The sequence below is a fragment of the Talpa europaea genome, assembly GCF_964194135.1.
Source record: "Talpa europaea genome assembly, chromosome: 12".
In the NCBI taxonomy this organism is placed as follows: domain Eukaryota; kingdom Metazoa; phylum Chordata; class Mammalia; order Eulipotyphla; family Talpidae; genus Talpa; species Talpa europaea.
Genome location: NC_140079.1, coordinates 80,661,690 through 80,679,893, shown reverse-complemented (window position 1 = coordinate 80,679,893; position 18,204 = coordinate 80,661,690). Strand labels below are relative to the sequence as shown.

The window sequence follows — 18,204 nt, the reverse complement described above, 5'->3', positions numbered from 1 at the left end:
GCGGGGCGAGCCCTAAGCGCGGGAGGGCAGCCCCAGGTGTGCCTGGCGCCAGACTGTCAATGAATTGTTGCCCAGGGCCACAGGAAGGCAGGGACTGTTAGAAGCACCAGAGCCACAGCGAGGAAAACAAACTTTCTGTTTCGTGGAGCTCTCTATTGCGAGTAGGGAATGAACAAGTAAACGAGGTATTAAATGGTATTAAGTGTTGTGGATAAAAAAATAGGAAAGGGGGTGAGAAATAAGGTTTGGTTCAATTTTGAAGGGGGATTGACGGAGATTTCACTAAGAAATAATATCCTCTTGGAGAAGGGAGGTACACACACGCCCATCAAACACGGGAAGAAGAGATGATAGGTGTGGGTGGAATGCACATTGGGTAAGGCTTCATTGATAGGAAGACCATATGTATAGGCCACTCTGGGACACTTCTGGGCAAAGGAGATGTTGTTAGTACTTATAGCAAGGCAGTAGGCACAAACTGTTGTAGTCAGATTGTATTCAATCAATCAGGAGATTAAAAATGGTTACCCTAAGTATAAAGGCCTTTAGCTTTTATTGAGGTACATGGGAAACCATTGGAGAGTTTTGAAAAGAAGTGTTATGAACTAATATTTGCTTCAGGAACATTCTAACTACTGTTAAGAATATTCAGTAACATTCTAAATACAGCTCAGGGGCTTCCTTGGTGGCGCAAGGGGTTCAGTCTCAGCACTATGAAGCACTAAGAAGCTATCAGCAGCCAGCAGACCTCTCTTGACTTGCTCGCTGCTCCCGTCAGCAGTGTATTTCACTCAATCCGCCTGTTCTGCTCCCCACTTTGTCGCTGGTGAGTCCTCCCCCCCACCACCTCTGGCCTACACCCCAGCTCTTGTGTGCATAAATAAATAAATAAATATATACTGCAAAGACAGAAGTGGGAATACCAGATGGGGGCTATGGCAATTCAGGTAAGAGATGATAGTGGCTGGGACTAGGGTTGTAAATTGTGGTTGAATACTTGTTTATATATATATATATATAAAACATATATGCATATATAATTATAACATATATAATACATATATAACATATATATACTTATATATGTATATAAAACATGTATGCACATATAATTATAACATATATAATGCACATATAACATATATATACTTTTAATATGTATTTATTATGCATAGGACTAGGGTGTAGGCCAGAGGTGGAGGAGGTGAGAGGATTCACCAGAGACAGAGTGGGGAGCAGAACAGGCACATCTACTGAAATACACTTTCAAGGGGGGCAGTGGATAAGACAGGAGAGGTCTGCTGCACCATGTGGGTCAGCTCCCTAGTGGTGGATCGTTATTGCACTTGTCCTCAATGAAGTCTTCCTTCTTATTTTAAGAAGTATCAGATTAGGGCTTCCCTGGTGGCGCAAGGGGTTAAGACACAATTTATGAAGCTGTCTGCAGGCTCTGCAGCATGAGTTTGATCCCCTGGCCCCGGCCAGGGAGCAACCCACAAGGTGAAGAAGACATTACCTGACTTGCCCGCTGCTCCCCTCAGCAGTGTATTTCAGTCAGTCTGCCTGTTCTGTTCCCCACTCTATCTCTGGTGAATCCTCTCACCCCTCACACCTCTGGCCTGTACCCTAGCTCTTGTATGCATAAATATATAAATCTTAAAAAAAAAGTATCAGATTAATTTTTCCTTAACAGGCATACCAGAGGGGATTCTAACAGAGAGAGGGAGAAGTTGCAGTGACTGGTAAGGGCAAAGTCTAGGCATACCCACTGGATAGGGCAGAGGGTGAGATGAACACAGAAGTGGAGTTTAAGCAACTGCTAGGCCGCAGTGTTGGAAGTCTCATCAATTTATCAATTTGGATACTGAAGTCAAAAATTGTGATAGGAGTGGTGTTGGAGAGATCCAAACTTTGTGTTGGCCACCGAAAATACCAGTTTACTCTCGAGGCCCCTCCCTGGCAAAGGCACATTTAGGCTAGTTTGAGCCCATTCCTCTCCAACGGAAATGTTGCAGATTTCCCTAGACCTAAGACCACTGACAGGTAAAGTGTTCATTTCCTCAGGCTCCGGGTAACTAGAAAGAACTTTAAAAAGTTAGGATTATATTACTGAAGCTCTCCAAATGGAAATAGTAGTACCTGACTCACAGAATGGTTATGCATATTTAATACAGTACTACATGCAAACAGTAACATTGAACACTTCGACATTATTCTCAAGTGCCTAGTAATTTCTTGACCTCTCACAGCAATTTTATGGGAGAGATTCTAGTTAACCTCCATTTTACAGAGGAGGAAACGTTGCCAGGTGGTGCTGAGGTTGCAGGTACCTGTAGAGAGAGGAGAGTCTTGACTCCCAGAGGTTCGCAAATCCTGTAATCTGCTGGAAGGGAGAACAAGAAAAATAGGCGGCGGACGGTGCAAAGTGACGGTGCCCGGAGCCGCTAGGGCTCGCGGGGAACAGCGGCCAATGGCTCCCTCCGGTGGTGGAAGCGAAGAGCGCAGCCAGTGGACTGGACGCGGTGCAGGGTTAGGGTTGTGCAGGGTTAGGGTTCTGCAGGGGTGACGGGTGAGGCCGGGGCCCGGGGGGCTTCCCAGGGATTCGAGAGCCTGGAGGAATAGGACTCCAGAAGGCGCCAACCCACGCTGCCTGCGATCCAGGCCGCGTACCTGGGCCAGGTGGTGTCGCGGCCCCGCCCCCCCACAGCAGCCTTCCGCCGACACCACACACCCCTTTCAGCGATGGCTTCCCCCGGCTTCTTCCTGCTCTGATGGGGCCGTCCGCGCGGCTGGCGCTTGTCTGCAACAGGGTTGGAGGGGGGTCTGTAAGAGCTGTGGCCCAAGCCCTACTGGAGACAATTCAGAGGGCCACCCGGGGGGGACCCCCGCGCACGTGGAGTCGTAGCTGCCTAAGCTGCGGGAGCTTGGAGGGGGCGGGACTTCCCCGGGCGCGCCCACGGGGCGGGGCCGGGGCCTCGGACCAATGGGGCGCAGTGCTGGGGGGGGGCAGGCTCCAGGCCTGGCATCCCGGTAGCGGCTGCTGTCTTTCCGGCACCAGCGCCCCCTCTTACTGTAGAGGACCCCTCTGGCTCTCGGGGATCACCCCCGAGCGGCTGCAGCCTCCGGGTGGGTGAGTGAAAGGCCTGCCGCACCCGGGCTGTAGGGGTGTGCCTGGCCGGCGAGATGGGGATCTGAGGCCCCTCTAACCCGCCCCGGGAGAAAGTGGGCAGGAACCGGTGGGGGGAGGAGCACCCAGGTTGTGTTGCCCGCCTGTGTTTTTGTTTTGGTCATCAAGGGGTATATTTGGGTTGGTAGAGTTTTGGGGGCGTGTGGGTGAGAGAGGCCAAGGAGAGGACTAGAGGGCTTGAGATGTACTGAGGGAGAAGATTGGCTGAGGGGGAACTTTGGAAGATTTGGAAGTGTCTCACTGCCTGTGAGAGGTGATTGCATGGGGGAGGGTGGGGGTCCAGCTTAGGAGTCCAGAGGAGCTCTTTCTGCTCTTAACTCACTTCCCTTTCAGGGAGGTGAGATTTCCCTTCCTCTTGTACTACTATTTAAGTAGGGAGAGGATCTTTGCCTCTTACTGGAACCACTACCATCTCGGGGATATGGGGGTGGGAGGGGAAGGTGTGGCCCCCAGTAGTTGGAAAGGACCTTGCTACTCAAATGCTGAGGGGTTTGGAGCGTGTCATTGTTGGGGCAGTGATCTGGACAGTATTCCCCTACCCCCACTAACTCTTTGAGTTGCTGGTGAGTGTGTTTCCTTGTTGGGGAGGCTTCTGTGTGTTTTGGGGGGCTCTGTGGAGCTGCTTTCCATTCAAGCATAATCTCTTTTTGCAGGCCTTGGAACCCACTGGTGGCTTCCTCTGTCTGCTCTTGGCCATGGCCAGTGAGAACTCTCCTCTGCTGGCCTACCGGCTCCTGGGGGAGGAGGGAGTTGCCTTCTCTGCCAATGGGGCCGGAGGTTCTGGAGGGGCACCTGCCCGGAAGCTCTCTACTTTCCTGGGTGTGGTGGTGCCCACAGTCCTGTCCATGTTCAGTATAGTTGTCTTCATGCGAATTGGTGAGTTGGGGTAGGGGTGGAACTTACCCAGAGGTGCGGTGGGAGGAAACAGGAACTGGGTGAAGTTAGTGGGTGAAGCGCTTGGTGAAGGGGCTTACTTTGGCCTTGTGTTCAGCTCTGCCCTTCCATAACTTTCCACCAGGGAGTGGGAGTGTGAACCACTCTGTGACTTGCTTAGCCTCTTCTGTCCCAGGGTTCGTGGTGGGCCATGCTGGACTGCTGCAGGCTTTGGCCATGCTCCTGGTAGCCTACTTCATCCTGGCGCTTACCGTCCTGTCTGTCTGTGCTATTGCCACCAATGGAGCTGTGCGAGGCGGTGGAGCCTACTGTATCCTTCAAACTGGATGGACTGGGGTCTGGGTTCTCCTGGTTTCATAGGGATGAGGTGGGGCCCCTTCTGTCTATCCCCTGGGGGGAAGGGCCAGAGGGAAGCCAGTTCTAATGAATGCTCCAAAGGCATGTTAGCCACTTTCCAATCTACCAGGTCTTCCCCTCTGCCATTTTGGTTCTTCTAAAAGTCTTTTCCATTAGGTAGTAGTCATTTTTCAGAGGAGGAACTAGAGTTCAAGAACAGTAGTGACTTGTACAAAGTCACACAACTTGGGGATGCTTGGAGGGGACACACACTGCTTCTGGAAACAGTCCTGGTGTCTGTAGAAAGACAGAGGGGGCCCTTCCTCATACTCCATTTCACTTTCTTTTCCCTTAACGCTCACCCTCTGCTTCCACTTTTAGTTATGATCAGCCGGACCCTTGGGCCTGAGGTTGGGGGCAGCATTGGCCTCATGTTCTACTTGGCTAACGTCTGTGGCTGTGCTGTCTCCCTGCTGGGACTGGTGGAAGCCGTGCTGGATGACTTCGGGGCTGGTCTGTGCTCCCCGCCCTGGTCGGGCAGCTCTGTGGGTTTGTGCACTATCTGGGCTTCTGAGACCAGGTGGGAGAGAAACCCTCTCCAGGAGAGGAACAAAGTGATCCATTAAATTGGCTTTCTTGAACTTCTCCTGTTTGTCCAGCCACGTGTAGGTGTCCAGGAACTTGTCCTGGCCCAGGGGGAGCTTACCTTCTAGTTGGGTAGGCCAAGTTAATACCCCTAAAATTGACAGCAAGATTGGTAGTAACCCCCAGGAAGGGCTAGGATGTGGGGTACAGTTGAATGGGGAGAGCTGGGAAGATGGCTTCTCTGAGGACAGATGAGCTGAAAAGGTCTGGTTCTGCTCTGAGTCATTGTTGGGGTCAGGTCCATCCTGAGAGCCTGACCTTCTAACACTGTTCCCTCCTTTCTGCAGATGCCACAAGTTCCAGTAGTTTCCGGGTCCTGCCCCAGGGTTATGGCTGGAGTCTGCTCTATGGCTCCCTGCTGCTGGGCCTCGTGGGCGGGGTCTGCACACTAGGGGCTGGCCTCTATGCCCGAGCTGCCTTCCTCACATTCCTCCTGGTTTCTGGTTCCCTGGCCTCTGTGCTGGTCAGCTTTGTGGCTGTGGGCCCCAGGGACATCATCTTGCCCTCTCGGACGGGCTCCAATGGCTCCTCCCTGCCACCCCAGGTTGGCCATTTCACTGGTTTCAACAGCAGCACCCTGAAGGACAACTTAGGTGGTGAGCTGGCACAGAGGGCCAGGGTTCTTGGGGCGAGGGGTGGGCACATGTGGGGTTTGGGCCTTTAGAATCCCCGCACAGCAGCAGATGTCACAGAGCATCAGGGGCAGGAGGTCCGGCCCTCAGACCAGAGCAGTTTGATTACAATCCATCTGGTGTGCTGGCTGCCAAGTGTTTGGCCCTGTGAGGAGAGGGACCACAAGATAGTCCCTATCTCAGAGGAACTTATTTATCTGGAGAGATAATATGTACATCAGGAAACAATTACATAGACCTAGTGTGATTCGAGCAGATAAGAATCTAAAGGGGGTGTCCTGAGCTTAGGCTGGGGAGGGCTAGAGCATGTGGAGCTGGAGGTGACTGGAGGTGAGTTGGGGAGTTGGATGGGAGTGTGAGAGAGGGTGTCCGAGAAAAAATCATGGAGGAAGGCCTGGAGGAAGGACCCGAGGAGGATGGGGGAAACAGGGGATGAGGACTGCTGAGCCAAGGTCAGAGATGGGGTCAGAGCTGGGGTCTTAGTGATAATGGTAGGGGAAGCAAGGGCTGTGGGATGTGAGGAAAGGGTGGTAGGGTCAAAATACCTGGATCTCTAGGAGGGATGCTTACATCCTTTCCTCCCTGGAAATGGTCCCTCCTCAGCCTTATATGCCAAGGACTACACCACGGGGACCATGATGACCTTCGCCAAGGTCTTTGCTGTCCTTTTTAATGGCTGCACGGGCATCATGGCCGGGGCCAACATGTCAGGTGAGAGCCCCTGCCTGCTGTCTTCATCATCCGGGTGTGCGGGGCTACCACCCTCCCTGTGCCACTACAGGGGTGCTGTTGGATCTGGATGTAGGGCATGATGGAGGGCTGACCTCTGTCTCTGCTCCTCTCCTTCCAGGGGAGCTGAAGGACCCCAGCCGGGCAATTCCTCTGGGTACTATCATCGCAGTTGCCTATACCTTCTTCATCTACACCTTGCTTTTCTTCCTCTCCAGCTTCACCTGTGACAGGTGCCTGGGGAAGGGGTGAACCTGGCCTTAGAGGGGGTGTAGTGGGGTGTCTGGAACAAGATTGGTATACTTGGATGGCCAAAGGAAGCACAGGTTGGGGAACAGTTATTCAAGTTTTGGGGTACAGAGAAAATGGGAACTGTTTCTCCCAATGGGGAAGAGATAGAGCTGCTGCCTCTGATGGGGAAGGTTGGCTAATGGTGAGAGGCAGCTAGAAGCCAGCATTTGTCATGTGCCTGGTACATTTGGAGGCATTTGGTTTGCGAATGGGGTGGGAGGGAGTGGCTTTCTAGTCAACTTGTATTTCCATAACTGTTTGGGTCTTATGAATATATCATTGGGGATGGCCACTAGGTAATTGAATCCAGAGCAGCTCAGTGATAGTGATTGATCTTTTACTGTGGTCCCTGAGACTTGGGCTGAGGTCAGTTGAGAATACCCAGTTTTTTGTGTTTTTTTTAAAATTTTTTTAAAGATTTATTTATTTATGCATACAAGAACTGGGATACGGGCCAGAGGTGTGCGTGTGGGGAGAGAGGATTCACCAAAGACAGAGCAGGGAACAGAACAGGCAGATTGACCGAAGTACACTGCTGAGAGGAGCAGTGGGCGAGTCAGGAGAGGTCTGCTGCGCCATGTGGGTTGCTCCCTGGCCGGCCAGGGGGATCGAACTTGTGCTGCAGAGGCTGCGGACAGCTTCATAGGTTGCGTCTTAACTGGTTGTGCCCCCGAGAATACCCAGTTTTTAACCTCACACAGAGACGTGTTCTTGCGAAGACCCAGGGTGGCGGCACACTTTTATAGGTGTCTTCATTCCTCTCCCTTTAGAACCTTGTTGCAGGAGGACTATGGGTTCTTTCGCTCCATCAACCTGTGGCCCCCCCTGGTGCTGATTGGGATCTATGCCACTTCACTGTCAGCCTCCATGAGCTCCCTCATCGGCGCCTCCCGCATCCTCCATGCCCTGGCCCAGGATGACCTCTTTGGTGCGCTCTGCCCTCCTCCTTGCCCGGCTTCAGGTGTGCCCACCATGTCTGGTTCCCTCTGTCCCCACTTGGCCCAGGCCAATGTGTCTGTCTCATTTCTGTTTGCACAGGAATAATCTTGGCGCCAGCCAAAGTTGTGTCCCGAGGTGGGAACCCCTGGGGAGCTGTGCTCTATTCTTGGGCTCTAGTGCAGGTAAGTATTCTTTTGCAAGTTGCCCTTACCCCAAGGCCCTCCAGGTCCCCTGGTCCTATGAGTGTAACCAGGATTGGGGGCGGGCCTTACGCATGGTCTGGGAGGTGTGACTGGAAAGGCAGGATGCTGTACTGTTTGGTGGGGGGTGGGGATGGACCAACGCCCAGCCTCCTGGTCCTTGTCCAGTTGGTGCTCCTGGTGGGGAAGCTGAACACACTGGCTGCTGTAGTCACCGTCTTCTACTTGGTGGCCTATGCTGCAGTGGACCTGTCTTGCTTGAGTTTGGAGTGGGCCTCGGCCCCCAATTTCCGGTGAGAGAAGATGCCTGCATCCCCAGGGAAAGAGAGGGAGGAATGGAAAGACTCGGGCCAAAGGGGGTGAAGCTGGGAATGGGAGTGGCATGGCGTGGTGTTGAGCAGGCCCTGAGTTTCCTTCCTTCTCTCTATCCATCCCAGCCCCACCTTTAGCCTGTTCTCCTGGCACACCTGCTTGCTGGGGGTGGCCTCCTGCCTGCTCATGATGTTTCTCATCAGCCCTGGCGCCGCCGGCGGCTCCCTGCTTCTCATGGGCCTGCTTTCTGCCCTGCTCACGGCTCGAGGAGGCCCTAGCAGCTGGGGCTATGTCAGCCAGGCCTTGCTTTTCCATCAGGTCAGAGGAGCTTGGATGAGGGCAGGGAGGGGAGGAGGCAGCTTGGGAACTCCCATCCGTCAAGATAGCTTCCCCTTCCCTCTGCTGGAGTAGGTGTTCCTATTCCAGGGGTGTTGGATGGGGACCGCCCACTCCACCCCTTCCCTCCATCTCCCATCTGTCTCCAGGTACGTAAATACCTGCTCCGGCTGGACGTCCGGAAGGATCATGTGAAGTTCTGGAGGCCCCAGTTGCTGCTCCTGGTGGGGAACCCCCGGGGTGCACTGCCTCTGCTGCGGTTGGCCAACCAGCTCAAGAAGGGGGGGCTCTATGTGCTGGGCCATGTCACTCTCGGAGACCTTGGTGAGCTGCTCTCACCCCCAGCTTCCCTCTCCCTCAGTCTCAGCCACCTCTGTTCTTTGAGTCCCAGAGACCTCATGCTTCTTCCCAGTGACCCTTGTAGGCAGCCACTGCCCTGGCCAGACCTTCTTTCTGTCCCTTTGAGATTTGGGTTCTGGAAGAAAGTGTGAGTTTGGCCCACATTTGCTGCCTTTTTTCCCTACCTCCTCTACAGACTGCCTGCCCTCAGACCCTGTGCAGCCACAGTATGGGGCGTGGCTGAGTCTGGTGGACCGGGCCCAGGTAAAGGCCTTTGTGAACCTCACCCTCTCGCCCTCCGTGCGCCAGGGGGCTCAGCATCTGCTGCGGATCTCAGGTCTTGGTGAGCTGATCCTTTTTGAATCCCCTCAGCCTTCTCTGTGGCCCCTTTCAACCTATGCTCCCCTCTCCTAGAGAGTAAACCACATATCTCAGACTCTAAAAGGAACTCACAGTCAAGTGCAGATAAGACTCAGTGCTCAAAGATTGCAGTGTATGATACGGTGTCAGGGGAGAGCATATTAAGGACTAGAGATGGGGTCACATTGTTTTTTTTTCCTTTTGAATTCAGAGTTAGGACACAGGCTCAGAAAAGCATGTTGCATTTCTGGAGACAATTATTTTGACACTGGGGGGGTTACTCCATTCCATCAAACCTAGGACAGATAGTGTCTTTTTTTTGTATTTTTTAAAAAGATTTATTTATCTATACATACAAGAACTGGGGTACAGGTCAGAGCTACAGGGTGGGGGGTGAGAGGATTCACCAGAGACAGAATGGGGGGCAGAATAGGCTGATCTACTGAAATACACTGATGAGGGGAGCAGCGGGCAAGACAGGAGAGGTCTGCTGTGCCATGTAGGTAGCTCCCTGGCCGGGCAAGGAACTCGTGCTGCAGTGAGTGTGGATAGCTTGACAACACTGAGATTCTAACCCCTGCACCGCTAGGGAGGCCCCTAGGACAGATGGTTTCTAATCCCTCTGAGTTTCCTCCCTCTGAGTTCAGCGGGAGGAAAACCGCTATGCACTGATGTGGCCACCAGAGATTCTGTGTTGAGATGGTATCTCAGCTGAGCCTTAGAAGGGGTGGGAGGTAAGAGTGGTGTACTGTGGCCCCAGTGGCCACAGAGGATGCTGAGGAATAGTGGGAGCCTTGATGCTTTCGAATGAAACAGAAGATTCCCAGAGCTGTGACTGTCTTAGTGCTGAAGCGTCTGCCTTGTGTCCCCAGCTTCCTCCAAATCCATGCCCAGCCACTTCTTTACCCCTGAACTTGCATCTCTCTCCTCTCAAATGTGCTTCCTTCACTTAGAACCTGACTAAAGTCCAGCAGTGTTGAACATTGCCCTGTTTGGTGTAAATCAGAACCCTGGAAATTGCTCTGCAGGTGGTGACTAGTTTAATTTGCAAGATCAGCTGAAGTTCACACCTGCAGAGGTGTCTGAGGTATTTTGTTGTCATTGGTGTCAGGCGTCCTGACACAGAGCCTGGGGCTCTGCTTTCTCAGCCCACCTTTTATGGGTAATCCTGTGCCAAGGGAGTGCTACTTTCACAGAATTCAACCTGTGGAAAATAACCCAAATAAAGGGGAAGGATTCCTTCTTAACAGTACATTCTTCTGTCAGTTAGTACTTGATTTATTGGCAGTGTCTTAGAAGAGGTCTCAGGTCTTCTTGTAAACTCAGCCCTGTTAAAGGTGGGCGGGGGTTACCTGATTCTATATTGGTGGCTCAATATTAAAACGCAGGAACTCGGGCCTCCCTGGTGGCGCAAGAGGTTAAGCACAGCACTGTGAAGCAATCCGCAGCCTCTGCAGCACGAGTTCGATCCCTGGCCTGCCAGGTAGCTACCCACATGGCGCAGCAGACCTCTCCTATCTCACCTGCTGCTCCCCTCAGCAGTGTATTTCAGTCAGTCTGCCTGTTCTGCCGCCTACTCTGTCACTGGTGAATCCTCTCACCCCCGCCAGTTCTGGCCTGTACCCCAGTTCTTGTATGCATAAATAAATAAATCTTAAAAAAAAAATAGGCAGGAGCTGTGGGAAAGGACCTGGGGCGGTGGTTGGCCCCCACACCAGCTTAGAGGCTCAGAGAATGGGCTCTGGTGCTGGGTGAATTGGGATCACCCATTAGCCCTCATATCTACCAGCCATGAGCCTTGGGGCAAATGACTTCATTGCATTGTGCCTCACTGGGGTTCCTTATCAGTAAAAGGGGGAGAACAAACAGTCCTTACCTCATAGTTGCTTTGGAATGTAATGAGTTAAGCATGAAGTGCTTTCTACGGGAGGTGACCTCCCCCACCACTTATTACATGGATGTTAGTTAGCTGTTTCTCCTTGGGGACCATGCATTCTCAGGTCATTCAGACTTTACAGTATCAGAAAGAGATTGTGCAGCCCCAGCTGTGACTTCTCATCCTCCTCCAGCAAGGACTAGGTGCTGTTTCCCTAGGGACTGAGACCATGAGCTAGACTCAGAGGGTCTGGTGTACCCAGTAGAGTCAGAGTTGTCTCCCATCATGAGAAAGGGGTGCTGTTAGAAGATTGCCATGGACTGGAAGTGCTCATTAGTTAAAAGAATGCTAAGACGAACTTTGCCTTATTTAAGTAGAAGAGTTAGTCATAGAGACAAATCAAATAAATGCATGTGAAAGTGTTTGGGAAAACTAAGTCATTATGTAAATGTGCATAATGTTGTCTTAAGAACCCAGGCACAGTGGGAACGTCGTACCTGATGGCTGACACATGTCGCTGTCAGCATGCTCATGTGGGTGTGTGTGAGCATGGCGGCGTAAACTCAGTCTGTGAGTCTGATTCCTGTTTGTTCCTTCCTGCTTCCTCCTCTCTGCCCCCAGGTGGCATGAAGCCCAACACATTGGTCCTAGGTTTCTACGATGATGCTGTCCCTCAGGACCACTTCCTGACAGACCCAGCTTTCTCAGAGCCTGAAGATGGCACCCGGGAAGGCGGGTCCCCAGCCCTCAGCACCCTGTTTCCCCCACCACGGGCTCCTGGGAGCCCCCGGGCTCTCAGCCCTCAGGACTACGTGGCCACAGTGGCAGATGCTCTCAAGATGAACAAGAATGTGGTTCTGGCCCGGGCCTGTGGGGCTCTGCCCCCTGAACGATTAAGCCGTGGGTCAGGGGGCACCTCTCAGCCACATAATGTAGATGTGTGGCCCCTCAACCTGCTGCGGCCACGGGGTGGGCCTGGCTATGTGGATGTCTGTGGCCTCTTCCTGCTGCAGATGGCAACCATATTGGGCATGGTGCCTGCCTGGCATAGTGCCAGGCTCCGGATCTTCTTATGCTTGGGGCCTCAGGAGGCTCCTGGGGCGGCCGAAGGGCGACTTCGGGCACTGCTGAGCCAGCTGAGGATCCGGGCTGAGGTGCAGGAGGTGCTATGGGGTGAGGGGGCTGGGACCACAGGGCCTGAGGAGGAGGAAGGGGACTTTGTGAATGGCAGGCTGGGAGACACTGAGGCAGAGGCCCTGGCATGCAGCGCCAATGCGCTGGTCCGGGCCCAGCAGGGGCGCGGTAGAGGAGGAAAGCCTGATGGGTCTGAGGGTGGGGATGGCCAGGAGGGGCCAGCCACTGCTCTCACCTTCCTGTACCTTCCTCGACCTCCTGCGGATCCTGCTCGTTACCCCCAGTACCTAGCGCTGCTGGAGATTCTGACCCAGGATCTGGGCCCCACGCTGCTCATTCATGGTGTCACCCCGGTCACTTGCACTGATATCTGATGCCCCATTCCAGTAGTGTGGGGAGAGCCACCAGGTCCCACTGCCCACCTTGCTTAGCAGATGAAGGGAAGGGCTGTCTCCTGCCAGCCCACCCGGCCCTGACCTCATATGGGACTGGAGCCCAGCGGAGGTATCAGGATCCTGTCTCTGGCATGTCAGCCTTTGGGAGAGGGCCCTGGGTGCAATAATATGGGGGTGTGGGAGTCAGCAACCTTCCTCCCCCTCGGCCTCCCTCTCTTCACCGGTGCCTTGAAGGGGGCTGGGTCTCCGCTTGTGACTAGGCTACCTCAGTCTCCCCTTCCCCAACAGACTTGCTAATCTCTGAGGTTGTGACATTTTTGTTTTATTTTTCTAACTGCTGAACGTGAATAAAAGACCAAAACACTACAGGCTGGCCTCGCACTGCTGCAGGGGAGTTCTGACGGGGAGCGGGAGAGATTTGCTTGTTGGGGGGTTCGTGGGAGAGGGGCTCGGAGCATCCCGGCGCGGGGTGGCCACGGGCGGGGCGGGAGGGGAACGCGGCAACAGGCGGCCCCAGCCCGGCACGCGGGGTTGGGGCGGGGAGCGATTCCCGCTGGGCAGGAGGGGGCCGACTAGGGGAGGGACGGCAGTTTAGGGCCTCGGGGGCCACGTGACCCTCCCCCCGGAATGCGGTGACGTCACCGGGGGCGTGGCCGTCCCAAAAATTGGGGAGGAAGAAGGAAAAAAGCCAGAAAAAGTTTCTTTCCCGGAGTCCTAACAGAAGTGTGGGACGGAAGCAGTGGTCCAGGCCGGAGACCCGGGGCTCCTTGGGGCCCTGACTGCTGTCTGGAGCCCCCCCGTTCCAGGCAATGTCGGGACCCACCTGGCTCCCTCCGAAGCAGCCGGAGCACGCCAGAGCTCCTCACGGGAGAGCGCTCCCCCGAGGTGCGCCCGGGCCGCCACCAGCCCACGGTGCAGGTAAGGTGGACCCGTGCTCGGAGGGGCCCACCGGCTGCCCGGCACTCAACTCTGCCCACCGGCTCCCTTCCACCCCGAATCTTGCTTCTTGCTCCCGCTTCCCCCAGGCTGGCCTGGGACCTGCCCTCCCCGCGTCCAGCCCCATTCTCCGACCCCAGGTGCAGGGGGGAAGAGAATAGTGTGACCCAGGAGTGCGGCTTCCACAAATGTCACCCTCCTATCCCTCCCCATCCCACCTTTACTGTTTCTCCCCTCACCTCAGCGCTGCAGCCCCACCCCAGGGCCAACTTCTGCCCCCTCCCATCTGAGCAGTGTTACCCGGTCCTGGGGGGACCAGAGGATCGGGGGCTGGCCTGGATGGGGTGCCATGGAGCACCCCAGCGCTCACAGGTGAGATGGGTGGGTGAGGGTGTGGGGACACCAGGGTAGGAGAGGAGAACCTGTGATTTGCATTCTCCTTTTTTTCCCTCTGTTCCCAGGGGTTTCCCCCGGACAGGGGGGCCTTGCGCCCAGGAAGCCTGGATGCTGAGATAGATTCTTTGACCAGCATGCTGGCTGAGATGGATGGGGGTCGTGGCCAAGCCCCAAGGCGGTCGGAGCGGCAGGTAGACTTCCTGGCAGGCTCCTGTCCCTCCCTGCTCCTTGTCCCCTGCCCACTCCTCCTCCCCACCAGTCTGATCCCATCTCTAGATTCTCAGAGCAATCTACCCCACCTCCCCTTGACCACCCACCCCTTCCCCCCATGGAAGAAGCAGGGCCACTAGAGTTTGCTAGGTTGCCAGCTGCAGGGGGGCGGGGGCAAGACCTTGTAATAAATCTGGGGGCCACACATAAGGAGGGGGGGCTTCCACCGGTGTGTCCTGGAATGGGCCCTGCTCATGTCTTCTGGTATCTCTCTCTAGGCTTATGAGCCCCCTCATCTCCCCGCCTACAGCACCGGCTCAGGCTCCCTGAAGCTGAATGGAGGGGGTGTGCCTCCCCCATCACTCCCAGTGTCTCCCTATGGGGGCCCGACTCCGGCCTCCTATACTACAGCCACCACCCCCGCCGGCCCTGCCTTCCCTGTGCAAGTGAAGGTGGCACAGCCAGTGAGAGGCTGTGGACCCCCCAGGCGGGGGACCTCTCAGGCCTCCGGGCCGCTCCTGAGCCCTCATTTCCCTCTCCCGGGCCAAGGTGAAATCTGGGGGTCTGGTTATAGGAACCACCGTGAGTCAGGGCCAGGGAGTAAAGAGGAGGCTGCTGGGGTCCCTGGCCCTGCAGGAGGAGGAAGAGGTGGAGGGTATGGGCCCCAGGTGAGTCCTGGGTACTGGGATTTGGGCACCGATCCCACCAGACAACTGGGCACCGATTGGGTGGGATGGGGGGAATCCCTCAGGGTTGTGGGGTAGTTTGGAGATACAGGACCTGGGGGTGGTGCTGGGTGGTGGTTGGGGGGTTGAGGGGTGAGGGGGCATACCAGCCGCTCACACATGCCCTGGCCTCTGGTATGAGTTTTTTTCTGGATGAGCTTTCTGGGTGGAATTGCCTGGTCACTCTCAGGGATTTTGACAGCATTGGGAGGTAGAGGCAGGACTAAGCAACTGATTCCCACCTCCCAGGCCCCCTTGAACCAGCCACCCGAGGAAGAGCTTGAGAGACTAACCAAGAAGCTGGTGCAGGACATGAACTGCCCACCCAGTGGGGAGTACTTTGGTGAGCTGAGCTGATGGGCACTGGGGGTGGGGAGGCTGGAGAATTAGAGGGACAGGGGATCTAGCTCCTGGTCTGTGCACACTGACCCTTCTTTTCCATGTCCTCAGGCCGGTGTGGTGGCTGTGGAGAAGATGTGGTTGGGGATGGGGCTGGGGTTGTTGCCCTTGACCGTGTCTTTCACGTTGGCTGCTTTGTGTGTTCTACATGCCGGGCCCAGTTGCGGGGCCAGCATTTCTATGCTGTGGAGAAGAAGGCATATTGTGAGAACTGCTATGTGGTAAGTATTTGGGACTTTGGGAGCGGGGGAGGGGGGTCAGCAGCAGGAGGCAGCTGGCTTCCCTCCAAGACAGAAACTAGATGTTCAAGTCCCAAAGAAGAACAGGGCTCAGAACTGGGGACTATAACTGACAGGGAGGAATGAAGTAGCAAAATCTTGCCCTTTGAAGGTTAAGGACAGCAGTCCCTTACAAATGTGGGGCATTTACTTCACAGTTAAGGGAATATGTTCAGTTCCCACAATACCCCTGTGAGGCAGGAAACAGCAGCTCAGAGAGGTTAGGATTTGTACTCAGATCTGTTTGAGGATTCCTTTCATGGGTTACATGTAGGGGGTTATAGAAACAGGTAGGTGGGCAGGCAGAATACCTGCAGGCCTGCCATGGGCTGCCCCAGCCCTGACCTTCGTGCTCTCTTTCCAGGCCACCCTGGAGAAGTGCTCCACATGCTCCCAACCCATCCTGGATAGGATCCTTCGGGCCATGGGGAAGGCCTATCACCCTGGCTGCTTCACCTGTGTGGTGTGCCATCGTGGCCTTGATGGCATCCCCTTCACAGTGGATGCCACCAGCCAGATCCACTGCATTGAGGACTTCCACAGGTCAGGCTGGGTCCCCAATTTTTGTCTTGGGATATCTGGCCTCTCACCTCTTCTTCATGTCCCAGTTTCAGCTTCTGTTTCCCCAACCCTGGAAAACATTGCTCTTGTCCCTGAGGTCTAAGACCATACTTTTGGTCTCTTCTGTTCCCTCTTTCACCCCATCTTCTGTGGCTCTGTTAGTTCCACCCAACTCTCGGGTTGAGAGCCTCCTTGGTTCCCTTCCACCCCAGGAAGTTTGCCCCACGATGCTCAGTATGTGGTGGGGCCATCATGCCTGAGCCAGGCCAGGAGGAAACTGTGAGAATCGTTGCTCTGGATCGCAGTTTTCACATTGGCTGTTACAAGTGTGAGGTCAGGAGGCCTGGGCAAGGGGAAAAGGGATTCTTGGGGCTTGGGTTGCTGGGTATGGTAAAGCACATGGGAAAAGGAACCCAGGGATCCGTGTCTGATGGAAAGCTGTTGCTTCCTTCCCAACAGGAATGTGGGCTGTTGCTCTCCTCTGAGGGTGAGTGTCAGGGCTGTTACCCGCTGGATGGGCACATCTTGTGCAAGGCCTGCAGTGCCTGGCGCATCCAGGAGCTCTCAGCCACTGTCACCACTGACTGCTGAGTCCTCCTAGGAGCAGCTGCTACTTCTCCATTGTCATTGACCACCCTGTCTGACATCTGTTTTTACAATTTTGTCACCAAATGCTGTTTTCTTTTCCTCCAATCATGAAATAATAATCCCTCAAGAGTTTACCAACACTTTCAAGTCTATTGTTTCATCTGATCTCACAGCAGCCCAGCACACCCTTGTTGACTGTCTGCATTTTTAGCCACAAAGTGACTTCCCCAGATTGCATGGGTTCCAAATGGTATAACCAAGATCAGAATTTTAAGTCCTCGTCCAGTTTTTGTCCACTACACACTTTCAATGTAGTTTGGTGTAAAGACTTTCCTCTTTTAGTGATGGGGGCGCAGGTTGCAGCATGCTCCAGGGAGGCAGCATTTTCTGTTCTTAAGTCTGCATACTCAATGCACTGAATAAGGAACTGAACATCCCTGGGGTGGGGATGCATTTAGCCTGGGGCAAGTCCAATACTGCCTTTTGGTAGGGTCCTCAACTTACAACTTACCAAATCACTGGCTGGGGATAAGAAGGAGATTTGCGAGTTTTGCTTAAAGGTGGGGCGCCTGTGTCCAAGAAGAGAAGGAACAATGGGTTATGCAGGAATCGCGTACGAAGGCACCAATAAGGACTGATTCTTTGTAGGGATACAAAATGGTGGGAGGAGATGCTTCAAAATGGAAGTTCTAGTCGCTAAGCATTCACATTCCCCAAGTTCCGCCCTGCGCGAGAAAGGAGAATCCTCCCCACCACCCCCACGAAAAAAACACGTCAGGAGTTGCCCTGAGTGTGGTGGCGAGGTACACGACGGGGAGGAGACAGGTTCAGACACCCAGAGAAGCGCGTCCTTCGCTCGCGGCCCGGAAACACCCCTTCTTTCCCACACATCTCTATGATCCTCCCAAGGCCACGCTTGGCCCATTCCAGATCCCGTAGCCCCCTCGCCCGCGTGGTTCTCGCCGCAGAAGGTGCGCGAGACTTCAGGGGCCCCGCCCCTTCCCATCATTCCCCGGGCCTCCCCGCCTTTCTCTCGGTGCCTTAGTTGCAGTCCAGGCCGCGCGGGGGTGGTTTGTGGTCCGCGGCGCCGTTCTACGGGTGGCGCAGGCGCAGCGCGAGTGGCGCGCGCCGAGCGCTCATCCTCTGCTGTCCCGCTTTCTTCGCGTTTCCTCGGTCCCCCAGCTGAGAGCCGCGTGTCTCCTCTTCACCCTCCTCGCCGTCGTCGCCGCGCGCCAGACACAAGGGGCGGGCCCTTGTCTCTAGGAAAACCAACCCGCCGGAGCGCGAGACTAACGGCCGCGACCGCTCCCAGGTGGGGGAGGGGCCCGGGGAGTCGGGGCCGGGCCGGTTGGGGGTGGGCGGGGTGGCCCCCGGGGGCTTGTGGAGTGTCGGGGCCTTTCGCCTTCCAGGGAGGAGGGCCGAGGATGGCGGGGGGCCGAGGACTGGCCTTCGCTGGGGGCGGCGGGCGCGCCGCTGCTGAGGGGGGAATCCTTTCCTTCTCTTGTC

General features: G+C 55.0%; 2 protein-coding genes across 3 annotated transcripts; both read left to right on the top strand.

Moving 5' to 3' along the window:
- Positions 1-3,882: 3,882 nt before the first annotated feature.
- SLC12A9 (solute carrier family 12 member 9) lies at positions 3,883-12,584 on the top strand (the record flags this gene model as incomplete). The annotated part of the gene is made up of 13 exons (XM_084249492.1): positions 3,883-4,063; positions 4,257-4,391; positions 4,799-4,930; positions 5,350-5,658; positions 6,298-6,405; positions 6,545-6,656; positions 7,485-7,642; positions 7,753-7,835; positions 8,022-8,146; positions 8,291-8,483; positions 8,651-8,825; positions 9,037-9,183; positions 11,698-12,584. 13 exons carry the CDS (start codon positions 3,883-3,885, stop codon positions 12,582-12,584), a joined length of 2,745 nt encoding a protein of 914 aa, XP_084105618.1.
- An 830-nt stretch (positions 12,585-13,414) lies between these two features.
- On the top strand, positions 13,415-16,701 carry TRIP6 (thyroid hormone receptor interactor 6; the record flags this gene model as incomplete). Of its 2 annotated transcripts, none has more annotated exons than XM_084249128.1 (9): positions 13,415-13,523; positions 13,786-13,913; positions 14,003-14,128; positions 14,426-14,815; positions 15,122-15,215; positions 15,323-15,492; positions 15,914-16,092; positions 16,323-16,443; positions 16,570-16,701. In XM_084249128.1, 9 exons carry the CDS (start codon positions 13,415-13,417, stop codon positions 16,699-16,701), a joined length of 1,449 nt encoding a protein of 482 aa, XP_084105254.1. The 2 variants fall into 2 exon arrangements, with proteins under 2 accessions (XP_084105254.1, XP_084105253.1); XM_084249127.1 differs by having other exon boundaries at positions 13,786-13,922.
- Between the last annotated feature and the right edge of the window lie 1,503 nt (positions 16,702-18,204).